This window comes from Oncorhynchus mykiss, chromosome 10 (assembly GCF_013265735.2).
Source record: "Oncorhynchus mykiss isolate Arlee chromosome 10, USDA_OmykA_1.1, whole genome shotgun sequence".
Taxonomy (NCBI): domain Eukaryota; kingdom Metazoa; phylum Chordata; class Actinopteri; order Salmoniformes; family Salmonidae; genus Oncorhynchus; species Oncorhynchus mykiss.
Window position 1 is genome coordinate 54,197,028 of NC_048574.1, and position 24,057 is coordinate 54,221,084.

The 24,057-nt window shown below is 40.9% G+C and overlaps 1 protein-coding gene across 2 annotated transcripts; it reads right to left on the bottom strand.

Moving 5' to 3' along the window:
• Positions 1–372: 372 nt before the first annotated feature.
• map9 (microtubule-associated protein 9) lies at positions 373–22,716 on the bottom strand. Of its 2 annotated transcripts, none has more exons than XM_036933383.1 (14): positions 22,574–22,716; positions 21,768–21,844; positions 14,485–14,569; positions 13,743–14,300; positions 13,311–13,540; positions 11,336–11,447; positions 8,289–8,356; positions 5,947–6,017; positions 4,162–4,324; positions 3,324–3,413; positions 2,874–3,035; positions 1,955–2,100; positions 1,461–1,596; positions 373–623 (listed from the first exon to the last, which is right to left on the bottom strand). In XM_036933383.1, exons 2-14 carry the CDS (start codon positions 21,840–21,842, stop codon positions 504–506), a joined length of 2,016 nt encoding a protein of 671 aa, XP_036789278.1. In that variant the 5' UTR covers positions 21,843–21,844; positions 22,574–22,716; the 3' UTR covers positions 373–503. The 2 variants fall into 2 exon arrangements, with proteins under 2 accessions (XP_036789278.1, XP_036789277.1); XM_036933382.1 differs by lacking the exon at positions 22,574–22,716 and adding an exon at positions 22,140–22,398.
• Between the last annotated feature and the right edge of the window lie 1,341 nt (positions 22,717–24,057).

Here is a 24,057-nt window from a genome sequence, read left to right on the forward strand (position 1 = left end):
GAACACTAACTTATTAGTTCAGGTTCATGTTTTGTCTACTGATACTACATTCTCATCTACTGCTCATATACATATATAATACTGGATTAAATAATGATGTAGTAATAACTGCTTACTGTACCTCTCTCCACTGATCTCCACAGTGACCTGCTCAAAGGGTTCCAGGACTCTGCACACCTCCTCCACCACCTCCCATTCCTCTTGGGTCAGAGCATCAGGAGGTATATTGACAATGGCCAGGGTAGAGATGATGGCGTCCTTAGACTCAAGAAACCACATTTTGAATTCCACCTTGGAGTTTCTCCATGTATGAAGTCATGAAGAAATGTGTCATGCAAAATTACATTTCAATACAGAAAAAAGTACACAGAATTCCAAAAATCATTCAATTTAATTTTGTACAATTTCATAAATAACACAATTTCAGTCATGATAAAAACATACAACAATCTAAATAGGCAAACTCCATATTTAGTGACATAAATCCATAGGCTGTGCAGGGATTATTTTCCAAAGGGCACAGTTTTACTAGGTGGACTCCAAGGGGGCGGTGGATCGTCTTGTAGAATAGCTTGTATCTGTCTCTCCTTCCTCTGTCTTGTCTGTTGGCGTTCTTTCCTTCTCTGTAGGAGAAGTGCAGACAAAATAGTAGCTCAATTGGCAGAACATTTAATTGTCAACATGGCGGGTTGGGTTCAATTCGAATTGAAGTCAGTAAATTCAGAAAGTGCCTTGAATTTGTCAATGTAAAGTGTAAAAAATAAAAACTGCTACTTCAAGCTGTCATCAAGGCAAAGGGTGGCTACTTTGAAGATATACAATATATTTTGAGTTGTTTAACACTTTTTTGGTTACTACATGATTCCATGTGTTATTTCATAGTTTTGATGTCTTCACTATTGATTAAAAAAAAACGAACATATATAAAAAAAAACATCAATTTCAGAAAAAAGGCTGTAACGTAACAAAATGTGGAACACCCGCAATAACATCTGCTAAATATGTGAATGTGACCAATAAAATTTGATTTGATTTGTTATTTCTGTATAAGAAAAAAGTTGACGACAAAGTTGCCTCTTTTACAAGGGGATCCAATAGGATGGTGGTTTTCAATGTTGGTTTTCCCCAATTTGTGGGCGTGGTCGAGGGGAATTCCATATTATTACGTGAATACCGACTGGGACTATAAAGCCGCTTAAATGTGGTCTGTGTGCATACACTACCGTTCAAAAGTTTGGGGTCACTTAGAAATGTCCTTGTTTTTTAAAGAAAAACACATTTTTTGACCATTAAAATAAACTTTTGAACGGTAGTGTATGCACACAGACCACATTTAAGCGGCTTTATAGTCCCAGTCGGTATTCACGTAATAATATGGAATTCCCCTCGACCACGCCCACAAATTGGGGAAAACCATGGGGAAAAAATGGTAGTGGGGAAAAAAATGGTAGTGTACATACCAGCCATTTTTCATACATCTCCAAGGCCATCCTATCCTTCTCTTCTTTTTCGTATCTCTCCTCTTCCTCTTTGATCTTCTCTTTCCGACGCTCCGTTTTCACTTTTTCGTGGACAACATCCTTCTTCCTTTCATTCCTATGTAATTTCCAGGGGAAGAAAAAAGGCAATTGTATAGTTTGATTCATTCATATCCTGTATCTATGCCAATGCTGTAACGTCCTCTAGTGTAACTGACCAATACATTTCTGTCTGTGATTTTAAAGAGCTTTCATCAAAGCTTGTTACTTTAGAAAAGATCAACATCAAACTGATGTTTGAAAAATAATATGCCACTTAGCAGGCAAATTTACCCAAAGTGACTTAGTCTACAGTAGTCAGCATACATTTTAATATGTTTGTGATCCCTGCAGGAATTGAACCCACGACCTTGACATTGCTAGTGCCACACCTTAACCAAATTGGGCCACCAAGGACCACCATTTGATGCTCTCACCAATTAGAAATGGCAGATATGGAATCTCTCTTTCTCTCCTCTTCCTTCTCTTCTTTCTTCTGTTTTAGTTTATTTTCAACCTCCTTCTGTTTCGTGTATTTCTCTTTGAGAAGTTCATCATGTCCCTGCTTCCACTTTTCAAAAACCTGCAGGGACATACATTCATAAAGATATGAATAAATGCAGATAATGTTTGCATAAATGCAGATAATGCATTGAGATATATTCTGTGACGCTTAATAACTACTTAAAGGCCCAGCGCAATCAAAAATGCGTTTTGACTGTTTTATATTTACACATTTCCACACTACTAGGTTGGAATAATACTGTGGAATTGAGAAAATTATGATAATGCCCTTTTAGTGTAAGAGCAGTTTGAAAAGACTGCCTGAAATTTCAGCCTGTTTTGGTGGGATGGAGTTTTGGCCTGACATCACCAGTCAGTAAATTAGTTATTAGACCAATAAGAAAGAGTTCCAAACCTCTATGCCAATAACCCCTAGTTTTCAGCTTTCCCCTCCCCACTCAGACCCCTCCCAGAATGTTGCTCTTTGCTAAGAAGCTTTTTGACCTGGGTACTTAATTGTCACTCAGAAATGATTTTATATTGAGATAAAAAATGGCTGCATTGGACCTTGGACCACAAACTGGTGCGTTAGCCACCTACTAGCATACCCCGTTCAAAACACACTTCCATATTTTGTATTGCCCATGGGACACATACACAATCCATGTCTCAAATATCTCATGGCTTAAAAATCCTTCTTTAACCCGTCTCCTCCCCTTCATCTACACGTATTGAAGTGGAATTAATAAGTGACATACAAGAAGGGATCATAGCTTTCACAGGGATTTATCTGGTCAGTCTATGTTATGGAAAGAGCAGGTGTTCTTAATGTTTTGTACACACAGTATATACCTTTTTAGCAGATTCCTTTTTCTCTTCTTGTTCATAAATTTCTCTTTGCTTCTTTTTGATCACATCTTGCTTTTCTTTGACTTTTGCTTTGATGACTTCGGTTTTCTTTTCTTTCCAAGCCTCATAAGAGGCCTTGGCATCGTCCATTTTAGCTTGCTCATCCTGTGGACAGAGGTAATAATGTGTTATTTGATGATTAGCTGTTTTCTTCTTGTATCATTTACTATTAATACATGAGGTGCTCTTAAGACCTACAGGACCTAAAATGGCTGCATTTATAGTTTAAGTTATATACCTTGGGCGGCAAGGTCATTCTTAAAATGAATTATCTTAATAGTGTCCATTCAACTATCTGAATAATTCTTTAAAAATCTATAAATTGATTATAGAAATATTATTCTGCAAATAAATTAAACTTTTAAGATGCAGTGCCAACATTTTCACCTTTACCTTTCTCCTCTTCTCTTCCTTTAATGTTTGTTCCTCTTTCCTTGTTTGCATTGTCTCTTGCAACTTCTCCCTTTTTTTTTTCAGCCATTCCTGTTATTTTCAGAAAATGGTTATGGTGTGTATATATATATCTGTATATACATACATACATACGTGTACACACACACACACACACACACACACACACACACACACACACACACACACACACACACACACACACACACACACACACACACACACACACACACACACACACACACACACACACACACACACACACACACACACACACACACACAGTGATGAGGTAGGGTAGATACAGTGCATTCGGAAAGTATTCAAACACCTTTACTTTTTCAAAATGTTGTCATGTTACAGCCTTATTCTAAAATGGATTTAATAAAGAATGTTCCTCATCAATCTATAGACAATTACCCCATAAAGACAAAGCGAACTGTTTTTTTTTTTTGCAAATGTATTGAAAATAAAACACGTACCTTATTTACATAAGTATTCAGATCCTTTGCTATGAGACTCGAAATTGAACTCAGGTGCATCTAGTTTCCATTGATCATCCTTGAGTTGGATGTTTTTACGTAACAAAATGTGGAAAAAGTCAAGGGGTCTGAATACTTTCCAAATGCACTGTATCGTAAATTAATAATCATAACGGAGACACAAAAGATACCATTTCATCTTTCTCATATATTCTGCATAGGGCCCAAAGGTTTTCTGCTCAGGTCACACGGTCAGGGAAAACTCCTGCCACATATCACAATCATGCATATATACAAAGTCATCCAATCAAAGTCATCCAATCAAATCCTGCCCATACCTGGTATATGGCCGCCCTGAGAGAATCTGCAGATCCGGGTTCTGCTTCCTTCAGCTGCACTTTACGATCCAGAACTTTCAGCGACCCCAAGTATTTGGACTCTGCTGTGTACGAACACACACTCTGCGACTTTCGGGAGCTTTTTGTCAGAGAACTTGAGGGCCTAAGGAAATAAAAACAAAATAGGAATGACCAAGGTTTACCAGAAATGAAAATGATCCCCATGCATTTCTTGTTATTACATCCAATTTTGAATTATTAAAGTGGCTCGAGATTTGAGTCAGTATGTTGACAGCAGCCACTAAATGTTAGTGATGGCTGTTTAACAGTCTGATGGCCTTGAGTTAGAAGCTGTTTTTCAGTCTCTCGGTCCCAGCTTTCATGCACCTGTACTGACCTCGCCTTCTGGATGATAGCGAGGTGAACAGGCAGTGGCTCGGGTGGTTGTTGTCCTTGATGATCTTTTTGGCCTTCCTGTGACATCGGGTGGTGTAGGTCGTCCTGGAGGGCAGGTAGTTTGCCCCCGGTGATGCGTTGTGCAGACCTCACTACCCTCTGGAGAGCCTTGCGGTTGTGGGCGGAGCAGTTGCCCTACCAGGCGGTGATACAGCCTGACAGGATGCTCTCAATTGTACATCTGTAAAAGTTTGTGAGTGTTTTGGTGACATGCTAAATTTATTCAGCCTCTTGAGGTTGAAGAGGCACTGTTGCGCCTTCTTCACCTAGCTGTCTGTGTGGTTGGACCATTTCAGTTTGTCCGTGATGTGTACGCCAAGGAACTTAAAAAAACTTTCCACCTTCTCCACTACTGTCCCGTTGATGTGGATAGGGGGGTGCTCCCTCTGCTGTTTCCTGAAGTCCAGGATCATCTCCTTTGTTTGTTGACGTTGCGTGTGAGGTTATTTTCCTGACACCACACTCCGAGGGCCCTCACCTCCTCCCGGTAGGCTGTCTCGTCGTTGTTGATAATCAAGCCTACCACTGTAGTGTCGTCTGCAAACTTGATGATTGAGTTGGAGGCGTGCATGGCCACGCAGTCATGGGTGAACAGGGAGTACAGGAGAGGGCGGAGAATGCACATTTGTGGGGCCCCAGTGTTGAGGATCAGCGGGGAGGAGATGTTGTTTCCTACCCTCACCGCCTGGGGGCGGCCTGTCAGAATGTCCAGGACCCAGTTGCACAGGGCGGGGTCAAGACCTAGGGTCTCGAGCTTAATGACGAGTTTGGAGGGTACTATGGTGTTAAATGCTGAGCTGTAGTCGATGAACAGCATTCTTACATAGGTATTCCTCTTGTCGAGATGGGTTAGGGCAGTGTGCAGTGTGATTGCGTCGTCTGTGGACCTATTGGGGCGGTAAGCAAATTGGAGTGGGTCTAGGGTGTCAGGTAGGGTGGAGGTGACCCTGCCATATACCTCTCGTATCTGAGACGTTGAATTGAGACTCTACTTTGTCTCAATACTGACGCTTAGCTTGTTTGATTGCCTTGGAGGGAATGGCTACACTGTTTGTATTCATTCGGTCATGTTGCCGGTTGCCTTGCCCTTATTAAAAGCAGTAGTTACGTTTCAAACAATGTCATAGTATTTGAAAATAGAATGGAATATCATGTTGCAGTACTGTGTAGTAGTTATTAACCTACCAATAATGGAAGATTTTATTGCATTAAGCATACTACTATCCTATAGTTTGCAAAGTATAATATAGTTTGAGGCCATGGGTAAATAGAAAAGGAAGGATTTCCCTGCAAGATTTAGATAAATGTAGAGAGAAATATGGTGTTTACCTGGTGTCGATAGAGTTCTCAGTCACATGGCTGAGTCTGCTTATATGATCTGGGTGATCCTCTGAATCGTCCTGAGAAGAAGCATGAATCACCTACATGAAAACTCCTGGACCTTATCACAATCATCACAATCACTTATCACAATCACTCTCAATAAGTTTTCTAATCACTCAATTTTCTGTAAATCCCACTCGCTAAAACAGTGTGGTGAGGAGTTTTAGGAAAGAGAAAGTTATAGCTCAGTTTAGTTTTAGGTTAAAATGTCCTTCAATGCAGTCTATGATTTTTACTGGATGGAGCCGTTAACAAAACCTGCAACTGTGTTAATTTTCCAAAATTATTACAAAGTGGGGTGAAGCTAATACTTTAGGTATATGATAGGCAATACAAAAATATCAGATTTAGTCAAATCAGATGGCATCATCAATAACAAAGCAAATTAAAACAGTAGTAGATTATAGAGGTCGACCGATTAATCGGAATGGCCGATTAATTAGGGCCGATTTCAAGTTTTCATAACAATCAGTAATCTGTATTTTTGGACACCGATTTGCCGATTATTAAAAAAAAAAAAACTTTATTTAACTAGGCTAGTCATTTAAGAACACATTCTTATTTTCAATGACGGCCTAGGAACAGTGCGTTAACTTCCTTGTTCAGGGGCAGAACGACAGATTTTTACCTTGTCAGCTCGGATATTCGTTTTTGCAACCTTCCGGTTACTAGTCCAACGCTCTAACTACCTGCCTTACATTGCACTCCACGAGGAGCCTGTGTGGCAGGCTGACTACCTGTTACGCGAGGGCAGCAAGAAGCCAAGGTAAGTTGCTAGCTAGCATTAAACTTATCTTATAAAAAACAATCAATCTTAACATAATCACTAGTTAACTACACATGGTTGATGATATTACTAGTATATCTAGCATGTCCTGCATTGCATATAATCGATCCGGTGCCTGTTAATTTCTCATTGAATCACAGCCTACTTCGACAAACGGGTGATGATTTAACAAGCGCATTTGCGAAAAAAGCACTGTCGTTGCACCAATGTACCTAACCATAAACATCAATGCCTTCATTTAAAATCAATACACAAGTATATAATTTTAAACCTGCATATTTAGTTACTATTGCCTGCTAACATGAATTTCTTATAACTAGGGGAATTGTCACTTCTCTTGCGTTCCGTGCAAGCAGTCAGGGTATATGCAGCAGTTTGGGCTGCCTGGTTCATTGCGAACTACATTTATTCCTAACAAAGGCCGTAACTAATTTGCCAGAATTGTATATAATTATGACATAACATTGAAGGTTGTACAATGTAACAGCAATATTTAGACTTAGGGATGCCATCCGTTAGATAAAATACGGAACGGTTCCGTATTTCAATGAAAGAATAAACGTTTTATTTTCGAAATGATAGTTTCCGGATTTGACCATATTAATGACCTAAGGCTCATATGTGTGTGTTATTATGTTATAATTATATTTGATAGAGCAGTCTGACTGAGCAGCAGCAGGCTCGTAAGCATTCATTCAAACAGCACTTGTGCGTTTGCCAGCAGCTCTTTGCAATGCTTCAAGCATTGCGCTGTTTATGACTTCAAGCCTATCAACTCCCGAGATTAGGCTGGTGTAACCGATGTGAAATGGCTAGCTAGTTAGCGGGGTGCGCGCTAATAGCATTTCAAACGTCACTCGCTCAGACTTGGAGTAGTTGTTCCCCTTGCTCTGCAAGGGCCGCAGCTTTTGTGGAGCGATGGGTAACAATGCTTCAAGGGTGGCTGTTGTCGATGTGTTCCTGGTTCGAGCCCAGGCAGGGGCGAGGAAAGGGACCGAAGCTATACTGTTACACTGGCAATACTAAAGTGCCTATAAGAACATCCAATAGTCAAAAGTATATGAAATACAAATGGTATAGAGAAATAGTCCTATAATTACTATAATAACCTCAACGTAAAACTTCTTACCTGGGAATATTGAAGACTGAAAGCTGGTGGTTCCTTTTAACACATGTTCTCATGTTCTGACCAAGGAACTTAAACGTTAGCTTTTTTACATGGCACATATTGCACTTTTACTTTCTTCTCCAACACTTTGTTTTTGCATTATTTAAACCAAATTGAACATGTTTCATTATTTATTTGAGGCTAAAATGATTTGATTGATGTATTAAGTTAAAATAAAAGAGGTCATTCAGTATTGTTGTAATTGTCATGATTACAAATAAATAAATACATAAAAAAAAAAAGATTAAATCGGTATCTGCTTTTTTTGGTCAACCAACAATCGGTATCGGCGTTGAAAAATCATAATCGGTTGACCTCTAGTAGATTACTTACTTGATATTCTTCAAATGATGTGGAGTATTTTCCATCCTTTGCCTTGCTGTCTTCTGAAGTATGTCCATCTGTAAAAAGAAATTGAGTTTTTAGAATGTGTTGGATGTTGTCCATGTTGTCTTTGTTTATAACCTTCTGTCTGGGCACACACATTACCTATCAAATCCAAATTCATATTTTCAAACAATTTTTGAATACTGCAGCTCACAAATGCATAGCGTGCATCAGGTAAACACGAGTCATATACAGTAGAAAATCTGACAGATTGACCAGGTGAATCCAGGTCAAAGCTATGATCCCTTATTGATATCACTTGTTAAATCCACTTCAAATCATTGTAGATGAAGGGGAGGAGGCAGGTTAAAGAAGGATTTTTAAGCCTTGAGACAATTGAGACATGGATTGTGTACAGTGGGGCAAAAAAATATTTAGTCAACCACCAATTGTCTCAAGTTCTCCCACTTAAAAAGATGAGAGAGGCCTGTAATTGTCATCATAGGTACACTTCAACTATGACAGACAAAATGAGAAAAAAAATCCAGAAAATCACATTGTAGGATTTTTAATGAATTTATTTGCAAATATGGTGGAAAATAAGTATTTGGTCACCTACAAACAAGCAAGATTTCTGGCTCTCACAGACCTGTAACTTCTTCTTTAAGAGGCTCCTCTGTCCTCCACTCATTTCCTCTATTAATGGCACCTGTATGAACTTGTTATCAGTATAAAAGACACCTGTCCACAACCTCAAACAGTCACACTCCAAACTCCACTATGGCCAAGACCAAAGAGCTGTCAAAGGACACCAGAAACCTGCAGCAGGCTGGGAAGACTGAATCTGCAATAGGTAAGCAGCTTGGTTTGAAGAAATCAACTGTGGGAGCAATTATTAGGAAATGGAAGAAATACAAGACCACTGATAATCTCCCTCGATCTGGGGCTCCACGCAAGATCTCACCCCGTGGGGTCAAAATGATCACAAGAACGGTGAGCAAAAATCCCAGAACCACACGGGGGGACCTAGTGAATGACCTGCAGAGAGCTGGGACCAAAGTAACAAAGCCTACCATCAGTAACACACTACGCCGCCAGGGACTCAAATCCTGCAGTGCCAGACGTGTCCCCCTGCTTAAGCCAGTACATGTCCAGGCCCGTCTGAAGTTTGCAAGAGAGCATTTGGATGATCCAGAAGATTGGGAGAATGTCATATGGTCAGATGAAACTAAAATATAACTTTTTGGTAAAAACTCAACTCGTCGTGTTTGGAGGACAAAGCATGCTGAGTTGCATCCAAAGAACACCATACCTACTGTGAAGCATGGGGGTGGAAACATCATGATTTGGGGCTGTTTTACTGCAAAGGGACCAGGACGACTGATCCGTGTAAAGGAAATAATGAATGGGGCCATGTATCGTGAGATTTTGAGTGAAAACCTCCTTCCATCAGCAAGGGCATTGAAGATGAAACGTGGCTGGGTCTTTCAGCATGACAATGATCCCAAACACACCGCCCGGGCAACGAAGGAGTGGCTTTGTAAGAAGCATTTCAAGGTCCTGGAGTGGCCTAGCCAGTCTCCAGATCTCAACCCCATAGAAAATCTTTGGAGGGAGTTGAAAGTCCGTGTTGCCCAGCAACAGCCCCAAAACATCACTGCTCTAGAGGAGATATGCATGGAGGAATGGGCCAAAATACCAGCAACAGTGTGTGAAAACCTTGTGAAGACTTACAGAAAACGTTTGACCTCTGTCATTCCCAACAAAGGGTATATAACAAAGTATTGAGATTAACTTTTGTTATTGACCAAATACTTATTTTCCACCATAATTTGCAAATAAATTCATTAAAAATCCTACAATGTGATTTTCTGGATTTTTTTTCCATTTTGTCTGTCATAGTTGAAGTGTACCTATGATGAAAATTACAGGCCTCTCATCTTTTTAAGTGGGAGAACTTGAACAATTGGTGGCTGACTAAATACTTTTTTGCCCCACTGTATGTGTGCCAGAGGGTGAATGGGCAAGAAAAAAAAAGTGCCTTTGAACGGGGTATGGTACTAGGTGCTGTGTGCACCGGTTAGAGTGTGTCATGAACTGCAATGTTGCTGGGTATTTAACACTCAACAGTATCATGTGTGTATCAAGAATGGTCCACCACCCAGAGGACATCCAGCCAACTTGACACAACTGTGGGAAATATTGGGAGTCAACATGGGCCAGCATCCCTGTGGAAAGCTTTCAACACCTTGTAGTGTCCATGCCCTGACAAATGTAGGCTGTTCTGAGGCCAAAAGGGGTTGCCATTCAATATTAGGAAAGTGTTTCTAATGTTTTGTACACTCAATGTAAATAGAGTTAGGCCAATGTGGCTGAACGTGTCGAGTGCCACTTTTTCCTCCATAGCCCTTGCTAAGTGATAATCAACGCTTCTGCGTTGTGCTGTTCATTTCTAATAGTTTTCAAAACCTATGAAGATGTCCAGTAAAAGCAGATATGCTTTCACTGTTGACACTACAACACATGAATGCTAATCAATAATATATATTTTTTTAAAGTCTTAAATTCACTGCTCTGTTTTTCTTGTTTACAGCGGGTCATTTCATAGAGAACTGTCAGAGGCGCTTTTGTATTGCATCATCAACATTACAAGAATAAAGTTCTCAAGGTTATATGGGCGCTAGCATGGTGGCCATTCTAAAACCTGGCCTAACTCTCTCTCTATATGGCTCTGAGGTAAACACTAAGGGGAAGTTTCCAACCAGACCCAGAATAAATCTATGCCTGGACTAAAAAGCATGCTTATGAAAGAATCTCCCTTGAGCGTGCTTTTTAGTACAATAGACTAGGTTTGGGCCTGGGAAACCAACCTAAACTTGCTTTTCGGTCTAGGACTAGGTTTAATCTGTGTCTAGGAAACCGCTCCAAATGTTTATTTCTGCTTAAATTACAGATAGCTAACAATACTTGCAGCTGGATGTAGGCATTTCAGTTGTTTTACTTTGCACACAAGTGCTGTTTAGCGAGCAGAAAATGTCACCCATACTTCTTACCTCTACTCCAGGTGCCATCAGTAGATTTGTACAGCGAGTTTGACTGCCGACCTACGGTTGAAGAGGACGATTTGCGGAGTTTAGATGAGATGGAGTGGTCTCCTACGGGGCCCTGTGGTGAAATACAAAAATACAATATGACTTTATTGTCCAATGTGAGTTCGAAATGTGCATTTGTCATTTGGTCATCATCCAAAGGTTGTGATAAGGGCCAGCTAATCGATGGTGCCGTTGTTTTTGACTACCATTACAACATTGTCTGCATTATCTAACTGATCTATTTGCCGCAGTTTATTATGACTTCTCCTCAAATATGTTACGATAGTGACAGATGTGATTAGTATAAATCGGAGTTGAAAAAGAAAGGCCATTCTTCCCTCCCTTAAGAACTTCTGACAATCTGAAAGGACAGACAGGTATAAGCAACATGGCAAAAATCCCACTCTGTCCATCTGCGGCAGAGGTAGAGCTACTTTCAAAATCCATATTGCTTATACCCATCCCAAGGCACTAGCAGCTGGGTCATAGAAATTGACCACTGGTATAGATAGTAGGGATAATAAAGATGTAGACTCTTAGATAATCTATAGGTAAATGCCAAAATAAAGGAAACAAACAGTGTCTTAATTAGGTCGTTGGACCACCATAAGCCGCCAGAACAGCTTCAATGCACCTTGGCATAGTGTCTGGAAATATTCTTCCACGAGAAATTCCATCACTTTGTGTTTTGTTGATGGTGGTGCATAAGTGTTCGATTGGGTTGATCTCTGGTGACTGAGACGGCCATGGCATATCGTGAAACAGTCTTTGTCACTGTAGCTCCTGCCAAACGTGCCCAAACAATCACCCCTCTTTCAAAGTCACTGAGATCTCTCCTTTCCACCATGGTAGCAAAAATAATGGCCAACTGGGCCTGCCCAGCATTTTTATACATTCATTTGATTTATTTAAATAGGCAAGTCAGTTAAGAACATATTCTTATTTTCAACGACGGCCTATGAACAGTGGGTTAACTGCCTCGTTCAGGGGCAGAACGACATATTTTTACCTTGTCAGCTAGGGGATTCGATCTTGCAACCTTTCGGTTACTAGTACATGACCCCAAGCATGATGGGATGTCAATTCGACACCTGTGTGGAAGCACCTGCTTTCAATACACTTTGTATCCCTCATTTACTCAAGTGTTTCTTTTATTTTGACAGTTACAGTGGGGCAAAAAAGTATTTAGTCAGCCACCAATTGTGCAAGTTCTCCCTCTTAAAAAGATGAGGCCTGTAATTTTCATCATAGGTACACTTCAACTATGACAGACAAAATGGAAAAAAAATCCAGAAAATCACATTGTAGGATTTTTTATGAATTTATTTGCAAATTATGGTGGAAAATAAGTATTTGGTCACCTACAAACAAGCAAGATTTCTGGCTCTCACAGACCTGTAACTTCTTCTTTAAGAGGCTCCTCTGTCCTCCACGCGTTACCTATATTAATGGCACCCGTTTGAACTTATTATCAGTATAAAAGACACCTGTCCACAACCTCAAACAGTCACACTCCAAACTCCACTATGGCCAAGACCAAAGAGCTGTCATAGGACACCAGAAACAAAATTGTAGACCTGCACCAGGCTGGGAAGACTGAATCTGCAATAGGTAAGCAGCTTGGTTTGAAGAAATTTACTGTGGGAGCAATTATTAGGAAATGGAAGACATACAAGACCACTGATAATCTCCCTCGATCTGGGGCTCCACGCAAGATCTCACCCCGTGGGGTCAAAATGATTCCATGGTGTCTTAGCCTGGCCCCCAGATCTGCTGTCTTGCCAACTCCTACTGTATGGTCATAGTCAAGCCAAGCAACAATGTCCATCTGACAAAAACAATAGGAGTTGGCAAGATGGCACAAACAAACCTGGCACCAAGTTACCCGTTTCTGTTCCAGGTCAAAGTATCAATAAGACAACATCACGTTACTCACTTGTCGACTATGACTCCTGGCGGATGTTTTGCTAGAAGATGAAGTAGTGGGGGTGCTGGCCATTTCACCCTGGTCAATAGAGGAAAGAGAGATGGACACAGAGGAGGTGGGGGGTCTGCTAGGAGGAGTTTCCTTGTCCACGGCGACAGGCTCTGCCTCGGTTTGACTGCTCACCCTCAGGGTCCTCTGCCTGGGTTTGGGTCTGGGTGGCTCATTCTCGACAACGCTGTCTGAATGGGAAAGGGATTAGACAATAATACCTAATAATTCCTAAGACTATAGCTACAAACATATGATAGCTGACAAAAATAAGATAACAATGAACCAATGTCGCCCACAAATTGTGTCATGACCATATCCAATACATCATACATAACATTGTGCATATTGATGACAGGAACAAGCTATGAATTGAAGGAGATTTGAAGAAACCTGTCAAGGATGCGCATCTGATGAGTGGCAGTGGAGTAGCTAGCTTTCCTTTTCCTCCAGTCCTCGATTCTTTGCTCTCCACACTATTTTCAGACGGCAAGGGCAATGGGGTTTCCAACAGACCACCATTAAATGGCAGGGGCAAGGGAGAATCCCAATGGCTGTTGTTCTCCGAAGTTGATTGTAATGGGGATTCTGTTTGACTTGGTTGCGAGGGTAGGGAAAGAGGAGATTTCAATTGACTGTTCTGTGATGCCGAGGTTTCTGTGTAGTCTTGATGAGGGTTTTTATAGTGCAGTGAGGAGTCCGAATCCTTCTGGTCGCTGCTACCTCCAATAAAGCCGTCTGTTTGTTCATTTTTATGTGGGTCAGGTGTCGCCAAATCTTGTAAGGGGGAAGTGGCCTTTCGCGTCTTCATGAACGAAACTCTCGTCGGCCTTTTGCTTTCCTCCTCATCGTCGTCCGACAGGTTGAAGTCGTTGATCTTGGCTTTTTTCTTTCCAGCCTTGAAGGTATCGATTCTCTTTTTTCTTGAATTGAGAAGTTCTTTCAACACATCTAGGAAAATATTACAAACACATCTGTCAGTAATTTGGTGGTCAACTTATAACAGTGTTGCCTAATGTAAAATGTAGCTTGCCAATATGAACTGATAGTGTAATAGGGGGGATTTAAGATCACTGAAGTTCCGATTTCGAGTGATCGATGTATGTGCCACTCATTAGTATGACTAATGTCTTACCATCTTCATCAAAGTCATCCGAATAGGAGTATTGGTCAGTCTTCTTTTTACTTGCTCTAGCAGAAACAGCTGCCTCCAGCTCATCCTAAGAAGGGGGGGGGGGGGGGGGGGGGGGGGGTGCAACTCAATATTAGGAAGGTGTCCTTAATGTTTTGTACACTCAGTGTATTTCAAAGCACTCTCAGTAGACCATTTTAAAACCCTTTTGTTCATAGGCTACTTCTGTCTAATGGCCAGGATAAAAAAAGACGCACCTATGCGATACTGCTAAATCAGCCTTGATTAAGAGGAGGGTAGGCTATGCTTGGTTTGGGGAGAAACCAAATGGGGGGGAAACCAGTTGTTTTGTTATGTTTCTAAATACGAGATTCACCGGCACAAAAGGCACATCTCTCCTTCCATGGACACTGCGCGCCATGGATGGATAGGCTGCGCTTCTGCTCTCAAATCCATGCCATTATCAACTGCGCTACGTTAAGACCTGCTTTTTGTGGGTCTTAACTTCTCATTAGCGCTGCTTGAAATTATCCCTTTTGCGCTTCTTTGTAAGGACACCTCAAATATTACCACCCCTCCTACCTCAGCGCAAGCGTGCTGATGTTAGACAGGTAAATTACCTTACTTGGCGTTGGGGCTGGACAATTCCGAAATTGTAAAACCAACGTGCATTTGACACTTGCGTCTACTTAGCGCCAGCTCAGCTTGAGGCCTAGATATACAGCACACTACCTCTTTTGTATATATATGATTTTGTCACCAACCATTTGAACTCTAACCTTTTTGGGCTGGCCAACTAGAGAGTCGAGACTGAGCTGGCCCTTAGTATGCCAAGACACTGATTTTGATTCCGAGAATTTTGGATGGGAGAGCACGCTTTTTAAATAGGAGTCATATGTGTTGCCATATGATTGACAACGGATCATGACGGATCATGACTGACCGACCAAAAAAAACGGTCCCTCTTTCAACTCGTCCGATAGTTGATTTGCGTTGTACTTTTGATAGACAAAACCAGACAACGATGTACGTCATACAATTGTATCCATGTTAATGTGTCTCAGTGGGGCCGAAACCTAAACAGGAAGTTTAATGTCTCCAAGGTACACATCAAACACCTGGTGCACATAACAGTATCACGTTAATGCAAACATTCTGACAGATTACAGATCATTTAGCCTTTGTCATGACTCTTTTGGAGTCATTTCATGTTCAGTTTGATTAACCAAAGCTTTTTCTAAACCCAAATACTCCTCGCATTTGATACAGTTTCGGAAACATATGGAACTTAACTTTCAAATCAGCGATAAATTATATTTTAAACTACTACACACCTTTATAGGGTTATGGTTAGTGTTCCCTCATGGCCATATCTCCATGTTACAGCCTGTGTTTACGGAAGACAGGCGGAAGACAGAGGGACCACTAGTGCTAATTAGCTTTCTAGCATGCTCTGGAATGGAAGAAGGCTGTCAGAAACGTGTTGTACCACTCAATACTTTTATAAATATACATTTTGTGATGCTTACTGTGTACCTGTGCTTATCCTGATTGTTTCAGAGTTGTCAGAATTCATATTTTTTTGTGTAAAATGCAACAAAATGCACCCAAAGATAGGTACAAGGTAAGCATTAAATAATGGACATTTTTATAAGTATCGACTGATAGCGGTACACTCCGCAGACACTCATTGCAACTCCATTGAGATTTGGGCCTATAAGTTGTGTTTACTAAGCTAGGCCTATACCTAGACCTTCAAGTCACAGATGAAAGGTAGGCTCTCTTTGTTCTAGCCTATGACTTAACCTCATGAAAAAAATACTACAGTTTACCATAGAATACTATAGTACTTACTTCAGAATTCTGTAGTAAAGTGTAGTATACTGTAGAATACTAAAGTAAATAATACAGTATTATCCACTCAAATCACTGTAGTTAAACTACAGTAATGTCCGCAAAAACACTACAGTCCGGTCAAAAACACTACACTTGTATTATAAATACTATGGTATCCAATTTGTATAAAGGCCTACCCTGCCCATTCCCCTCCCGCATATCCCAATTTGTGCCACCCATAAGTGAGAAACCTACATACATGCCAAGTGTAGACCATATATTGTGTTCCCTACAGGTTATAAAAAATAAGCTCTTAACTATCTGTTTAGATCCCAGTCCTACCTACCTACAGGTTATGGAAAATTAGCTCTTTTAGTATTTCTCCAGTAGGTTCTTAATTTTTTTTAAAACAAACAATACACATTCAAACAACATCATACATCACCCCTGCCCAGACCCACGAGCACACACTCCCCATCTCCAGAGCACGCATTACTTTCCGCCACATGGCCTGAAACTGCACCATTTTGTTTCTGTCCATAGCCCAAGTACTTTCAATATTTAAATAATAATTAATTGGATTTTTCCATTGTGTTAATGATGGCAGATTGATTTCCATGTTTTGAGTATACGTTTTTTTTTCAAGATGAGTTATGAGAAGAGAATCGTCCAACCCATCGGGTATCTCACTCACTCACTATATGGCATGTCTTGAAATATGCAGACAATCGGATGAAAAGTACATTTACATAGTGATATTTCTGACAGACAACTTTCTAGCTCCGCCCACAAAACTTCCAGAATTTATACCATTCCCAGAAAGCATGGATTATTAATTTACACTTAAGACATGACTGCCATTGTGCTGTAGAATTTGTGAATTTCAAATTCAAATGTATTTGTCATATGCGCCGAAACAGTTGCAGACCTTACAATGAACTGCTTACTAACAAGCTCTTAACTGACAATGCAGTTAAAATACAAAAAAAAAGTACAAAAAAAAAGTAAATAATTAAAGCGCAGCAGTAAAATAACAATAGCGAGGCTATATACAGGGGGTATAGATACAAAGTCAATATACAGGGGCATCGGTTAGTCGAGGTAATTGGGGTATATGTACATGTTAGTGACTATGCATAGATAATAACAGAGAATAGCAGCAGCGTAAAAATAGAGGGGGCGGAGGGGCAATGCAAATAGTCTGGGTAGCCATTTGATTAGCTGTTCAGGAGTCTTATGGCTTGGGGGGTAGAAGCTCCGGTACCGATTGCCGTGCGGTCGCAGAGAGAACAGTCTATGACTAGGGTGGCTGGAGTCTGACAATTTTTAGGGCCTTCCTCTGACAACGCCTGGTATAGAGGTCCTGCATGGCAGGAAGCTTGGCCCTAGTGATGTACTGGGCTGTACGCACTACCCTCTGTAGTGCCTTGCGGTCGAGGGCCGAGCAGTTGCCATACCAGGCAGTGATGCAACCCGTCAGAATGCTCTCAATGGTGCTGCTGTAGAATCTTTTCAGTCTCCTGAAGGGGAATAGGTTTTGTTGTGCCCTCTTCACAACTGTCTTGGTGTGCTTGGACCATGTTAGTTTGTCAGTGATGTGGACACCAAGGAACTTGAAGCTCTCAACCTGCTCCACTACAGCCCATCGATGAGAATGTGTGCGTGCTCGGTCCTCCTTTTCCTGTAGTCCACAACATTCTCCTTTGTCTTGAGGGAGAGGTTGATGTGCAGGCACCACACGGCCAGGTCTCTGACCTCCGTATAGGCTGTCTCGTCATTGTCGGTGATCAGGCCTATGACTATTGTGTCATCAACAAACTTATTGATGGTGTTGGAGTTGTGCCTGACTGTGCAGTCATGAGTGAACAGGGAGTACAGGAGGGGACTGAGCACGCACCCCTGAGGGGCCCCCATGTTGAGGATCAGTGTGGCGGATGTGTTGTTACCTACCCATACCACCTGGGGGTGACCTGACAGGAAGTCCAGGATCCAGTGGCAGAGGGAGGTGTATAGTCCCAGGGTCCTTAGCTTAGTGATGAGCTTTGAGGGCACTATGGTGTTGAACGCTGAACTGTAGTCAATGAATAGCATTCTCACATAGGTGTTCCTTTTGTCCAGGTGGGAAAGGGCAGTGTTGAGTGCAATAGAGATTGCATCTGTGGATCTGTTGGGGCGGTATGCAAATTGGAGTGGGTCTGGGGTTTCTGGGATAATAGTGTTGACGTGAGCCATGACCAGCCTTTCAAAGCACTTCATGGCTACAGACGTGAGTGCTACGGGTCGGTAGTCATTTAGGCAGGTTACCTTAGTGTTCTTGAGCACAGGGACTATGCTACTCTGTTGAAACAGGTTGGTATTACAATGTTAATCAGGGACAGGTTGAAAATATCAATGAAGAAACTTGTCAGTTGGTCAGTGCATGCTCGGAGTACACATCTTGGTAATCGGTCTGTTGACCTGTTTTAATGTCTTACTCACATCGGCTACAGAGAGCGTGATCACACAGTCATCTAGAACAGCTGGTGCTCTCATGCATGTTTCAGTGTTACTTGCCTCGAAGCGAGCATAGAAGCAATTTAGCTCATCTGGTAGGTTTGTGTTACTGGGCAGCTCGTGGCTGTGCTTCCCTTTGTAGTCTGTAATAGTTTGCAAGCCCTGCCACATCCAACAAGCGACGGAGCCGGTGTAGTATGGTTCAATCTTAGTCCTGTATTGACGCTTTGCCTGTTTGATGGTTTGTCGGAAGGCATAGCGGGATTTCTTATCAGCTTCCAGGTTAGAGTCCCACTCCTTGAAAGCGGCAGCTCTACCCTTTAGCTCAGTGCGGATGTTGACTGTAATCCATGGCTTCTGGTTGGGGTATCCACATAGTCACTGTGGGGACTACGTCACTGATGCACTTATTGATAAAGCAAGTGATTGATATGGTGTACTCCTCAATGCCATCGGAAGAATCCCCGAACATATTCCAGTCCGTGCAGCTCATTGAGTGCGGTCTTAGTGCCAGCATCGGTCTATGGTGGTATGTAGACAGATACGAAAAATACAGATAAATTCTAGTTAGATAGTGTGGTCTACAGCTTATCATGAGATACTCTACCTCAGGCGAGCAAAACCTTGAGACTTCCTTAGAGTTTGTGCACCAGCTGTTGTTGACAAATATGCATAGGCTGCCCATTGTCTTACCAGAGGCCGGTGTTCTATACTGTCGAAAAAGCTTAAAACCCGCCAGCTGTATGTTAATCATGTGGTCATTCAGCCACGACTCGGTGAAACATAAGATATTACAGTTATTAATGTCCCGTTGTTAGGATATACATGCTCGTAGTTCGTCTATTTTATTATTGATTAATTGTACGTTGGTTAATAGGACCGATGGTAAAGGTAGATTACCCTCTTGGCGACAGATCTTTACGAAGCACCCGGACCGTCGTCCACGATATCTCCTTCTTTTCCTCCTGCGAATGACGGGGATGAGGGCCTTGTCGGGTGTCTCGAGTAAATCCATCTCATCCAACTCATTAAAGAAAAATTATTTGTTCAGTTCAAGGTGAGTAATCGTTGTTCTGATGTTCAGAAGCTCTTTTCGTCATAAGAGACAGTAGCAGCAACATTATGTACATGCGAAAAAACAAACAAAATAACACAGGTTCACTAAGTGGGCCATTGCCAGAGGGTGAGTGGGCCATTGCCAGAGGAGAGAGAGCGTGACATTTCAGCAGTAGGTATGAAATAATGACAGACAGACGAACTAGATAGCCAATTCAAAACATAACTTGTAGCAATTTCTTGCTAGTTAACTACAGCTAAAGTATTGGCGTCATTGTCGCCTTTCCACCAGCACTGTAGATAGCCTAAATAATATAAACGCAACAATTTCAAAGATTTTTCTGAGTTATAGTTCATGTAAGTATATCAGTCAATTGAAATAGATTCATTAGGCCCTAATCTATGGATTTCACATGGCTGTGCCCCTGCCCAGTCATGGGAGGGTGTAGGCCCACCCACTAGAGAGCCAAGACCAGCCAATCAGAATGACTTATTCCCCACAAAAGGGCTTTATTTAAGACAGAAATACTTCTCATCGGATGGGATCAGGCACGACAACCTTCCAGTGTCAATAATGCTTACTTGCTCATTAGACATGACATATAATAGTAAAATCCTTAACAGTGAATAATCAGAAGTCTCTATTGCATAATGTAATTTGTGAATTTTGGTGAACATTTTCTAATGGATGAACATGGAAAAAGACAGCTCATGGACTTCTTTCATCCCAAGTCAAGCACCGTCTCTTTTGTATAATAAATTTGCTTATACTGGATTAAGTGTACATTTTCGTTAACTGTAATTTCGTTATGTTCCAACTTTCTTGTGCCAACATCAGTTCTTGGTTACAATAGTTTATATTTTTTTCAAGGAGACTGTCAGTTGGATATCTTCCCTATCATATAAAAATAATTTAGGGGCGGCAGGGTAGCCGAGTGGTTAGAGTGTTGGACTAGTAACCTAAAGGTTAACCCACTGTTCCTAGGCCGTCATTGAAAATAAGAACTTATTCTTAACTGACTTGCCTAGTTAAATAAAGGTAAATACATTTTCTGACTCAAATAAGATTCCCTTAAGTTTTAAGATACGTAACTTTTAAGTTGTATGTATTTGAAACTATCGACATTGGTCAGTCCATAATTACTTTTGAATTGTGTCATGGAAATACATGTATTTCCTGTTAACAACTCATTTAGGGTTTCTATGCCGGTAAATTCTGAAAAGCTATCCAAGGATTGTTCCTTAAGGTTGTGTTTTTAGGAACTGATATTGTTTGTTTTTATAATGATGGCCTACCCCGGCCAAACCCTAATGACGCTGGGCCAAATGTGTGCCGCCTTATGAGACTCCCAATCACGGCCGTTTTTGATACAGCCTGGAATCGAACCAGGGTCTAGTGACGCATCTAGCACTGAGATGCAGTGCCTTAGACTGCTGCACCACTCGGGAGCCCGTATTCTGGTAGAATACGTTTCATTTTCTACCATATTGTTATAGTGTTCTTATCTATGAAGTTGTTCATGTTTAAAAACTTAACTCCAGTAGGTTTCCTCAAGGAGAATCACTTCTATGTCAAAGATAATAAAACAAAAACACTACAGTACATCAGCAAAAACACTCCAGTAAATACTACAATCTGCAAAAACATGACATTTACTATACTAGTTATTTTACTACAGTATTTATAATATAGTTAACTGTAAATACTACAGTATATACTACAGTATACAGTAAATACCGCAAAAAAATACTACAGTGAATACTATAGTATTTATATCATGGTATACTATAGTATTTTTTTTATGTTGGTATAGGCCGTTAGGCATATAACGAGTACGTTAGTAATGCGTGCTGAGCAGAGGCAGTAAAAAACAGGTGTTGAACAAGCAGTTTATAGCTACCTGAAAATGTGTTCTCCTCGACGCCTTCGGGCTCTTGGTGTAAGCCAGTGTTGTGCTGAAGTCTTTATCTGCCATTCCTGGAAATCAAAAAGTTATTTTGAGATGCCAGCCATGTGAATAGCTGAGTTAGCTAGCCAAGCTAGTTTAATTTGCAAGCTACTGTAGCTATTTGTCTTAGACTAAACGCATTGCCATACAAATGTGACCTTGGTTATCTCTGGTTTTGAATAAGCTAACGTCAGCTAGCTCACCCAGCCCACTTTATCTTTCTAGGGAAAACATGATTTAGCTAAAGCTGCAAGAAATATCCTGCTATCTCATGAAAAACAACTAGCTAGCTGTATGCTAACGTTAGCTATTTAATCTGTATACCTCAGTTGGTTTGATCTTGTTTGTCAAGGAGGTAGTTTGTTGCTAAAACAACATGTTTCACTGAATGAGGGGATTCTCTTAAACTGGCCTGGGCGCCCGGGTTTTCGTAGTTTGCAGCGGGTAAAAAACGATAGCATTCGTTTTGGAACCAGACTGCCCCCACCCCCCGTGTCACGCGACGAACCATAGGCCGGTTCAACACTGACCAGGGTATTTAACAGAACTCTGCAATTGTTGGGTCGTCTCTAGTTACCACAAACACAAAGTCATACACCGTAACTAAGGAACTGTTTCTGGATCACTTCCGTGTCACGTTTTTCCTCAAGGTTGGAATTTCATAATAAAGGTTCCCTATACATAAGTGTAAAACACATTCATGCAACAATATTTTATATACAAGTTTTTTTAAAGGCAATTTAAAGGAAAACACGTACACTTAATGAAGCACTTTGATCTATTTTACTTCCCCAGAGTCCGGTAAACTTGTGGATGCCATTGCATGTCTCTGCGTCCAGTATAAAGGAAGTTAGCGGTAGTTTCGTGAGCCAACGCTAAGAGGCATTCGTCCAATGACTAGAAGTCTACAGGAACAGCTGGTTTAATTGCGCTGGTTACTTAATAAATTCATTCATTCATTCATTAGTTAGTTAATTGCTAGTTAGCAATTGCTCTAACGCTACTTAGCAACTTCCTAAAAATGGTATGCACGAGTTCATCCAACTCTGGGGAAGTTTAATTTTTTTAAATTCCCGGAGTATCCTAAGCACAATACATGGACTTTACATAGAAAAATGGGGTCCTAGCCCTATATGATAAATCAGAAATCAGTATAAAATGCATGATATTGAATAAATAAATACAAATTCTAGAAGTATTGACAACAATAGCGAAGTCCCCTTATACCTAGTATTGCAGGTTTAATGTAGATTGTTATTGTTGTGATAGTCTCTTTGTGATCTTTTTGTGAATGTCTCTTATCACTTTCAAAAAGTACTTTCAGGGAAAATGTGTGGGACATCACTGATCCATACAAATACTACATAATGTCAAGTGGTGGCCACTTTTCTGCCAATCAATCAATATAATTTTGGATAAACAGGAAAGTGTTATTATTATTCCATTTGGGATACTCAGAATATTGCAAGCGTACTGTCATTGTTACATGTATCTGCCTTGATTTTAAGACTTGACCGTTCATCATGTAACTTTACTGCTTATTCCAAGTCAGGGAATTTGTATTTGTTTTTATTAGGGATCACCATTAGCTGTTGCCACTCTTCCCGGGGTACAAACACACCATGGCCCTACCATTACATATAAAAATTAAAAATAGTACATCATAAAACATTACCACACCACTACATATCCACAATACAAAATGCATAATACCAGTACACAACAATTTTACAATGTGCGTGTGTGTAGAGTTTGTGTGCTAGCGCCTATGTGCGTATACGTGTGTCTGCACCATTGTGTTTCTCTTCACAGTCCCGGCTTGCATCAATTACCTGATGTGGAATAGAGTTACATGTAGTCATGGCTCTATGTAGGACTGTGCACCTCGCCTGTTCTGGACATGGGGATTGTGAAGAGACCTCTGGTGGCATGTGTTGTGGGATATGCATGGGTGTACAAGCTGTGTGCTAGCAGATTAAATAGACAGCTCAGTACAAATAGTCTGTCAACTCTTCTTACAAAAACAAGTAGTGATGAAGTCAAGCTCTCTTTCCACTTTGAGCCATAAGAGATTGACATACAAATCATATATATTTCAGGACACTGTAAAGTCCATGGAGAATAAGAGCACCTCCCCCAGCCGCCCACTGCACAGAGGCTAGGAAACACTGTCACCACCGATAAATCTATGATAATCGATCATTTCAGTAAGCATTTTTCTACGGCTGGCCATGCTTTCCAC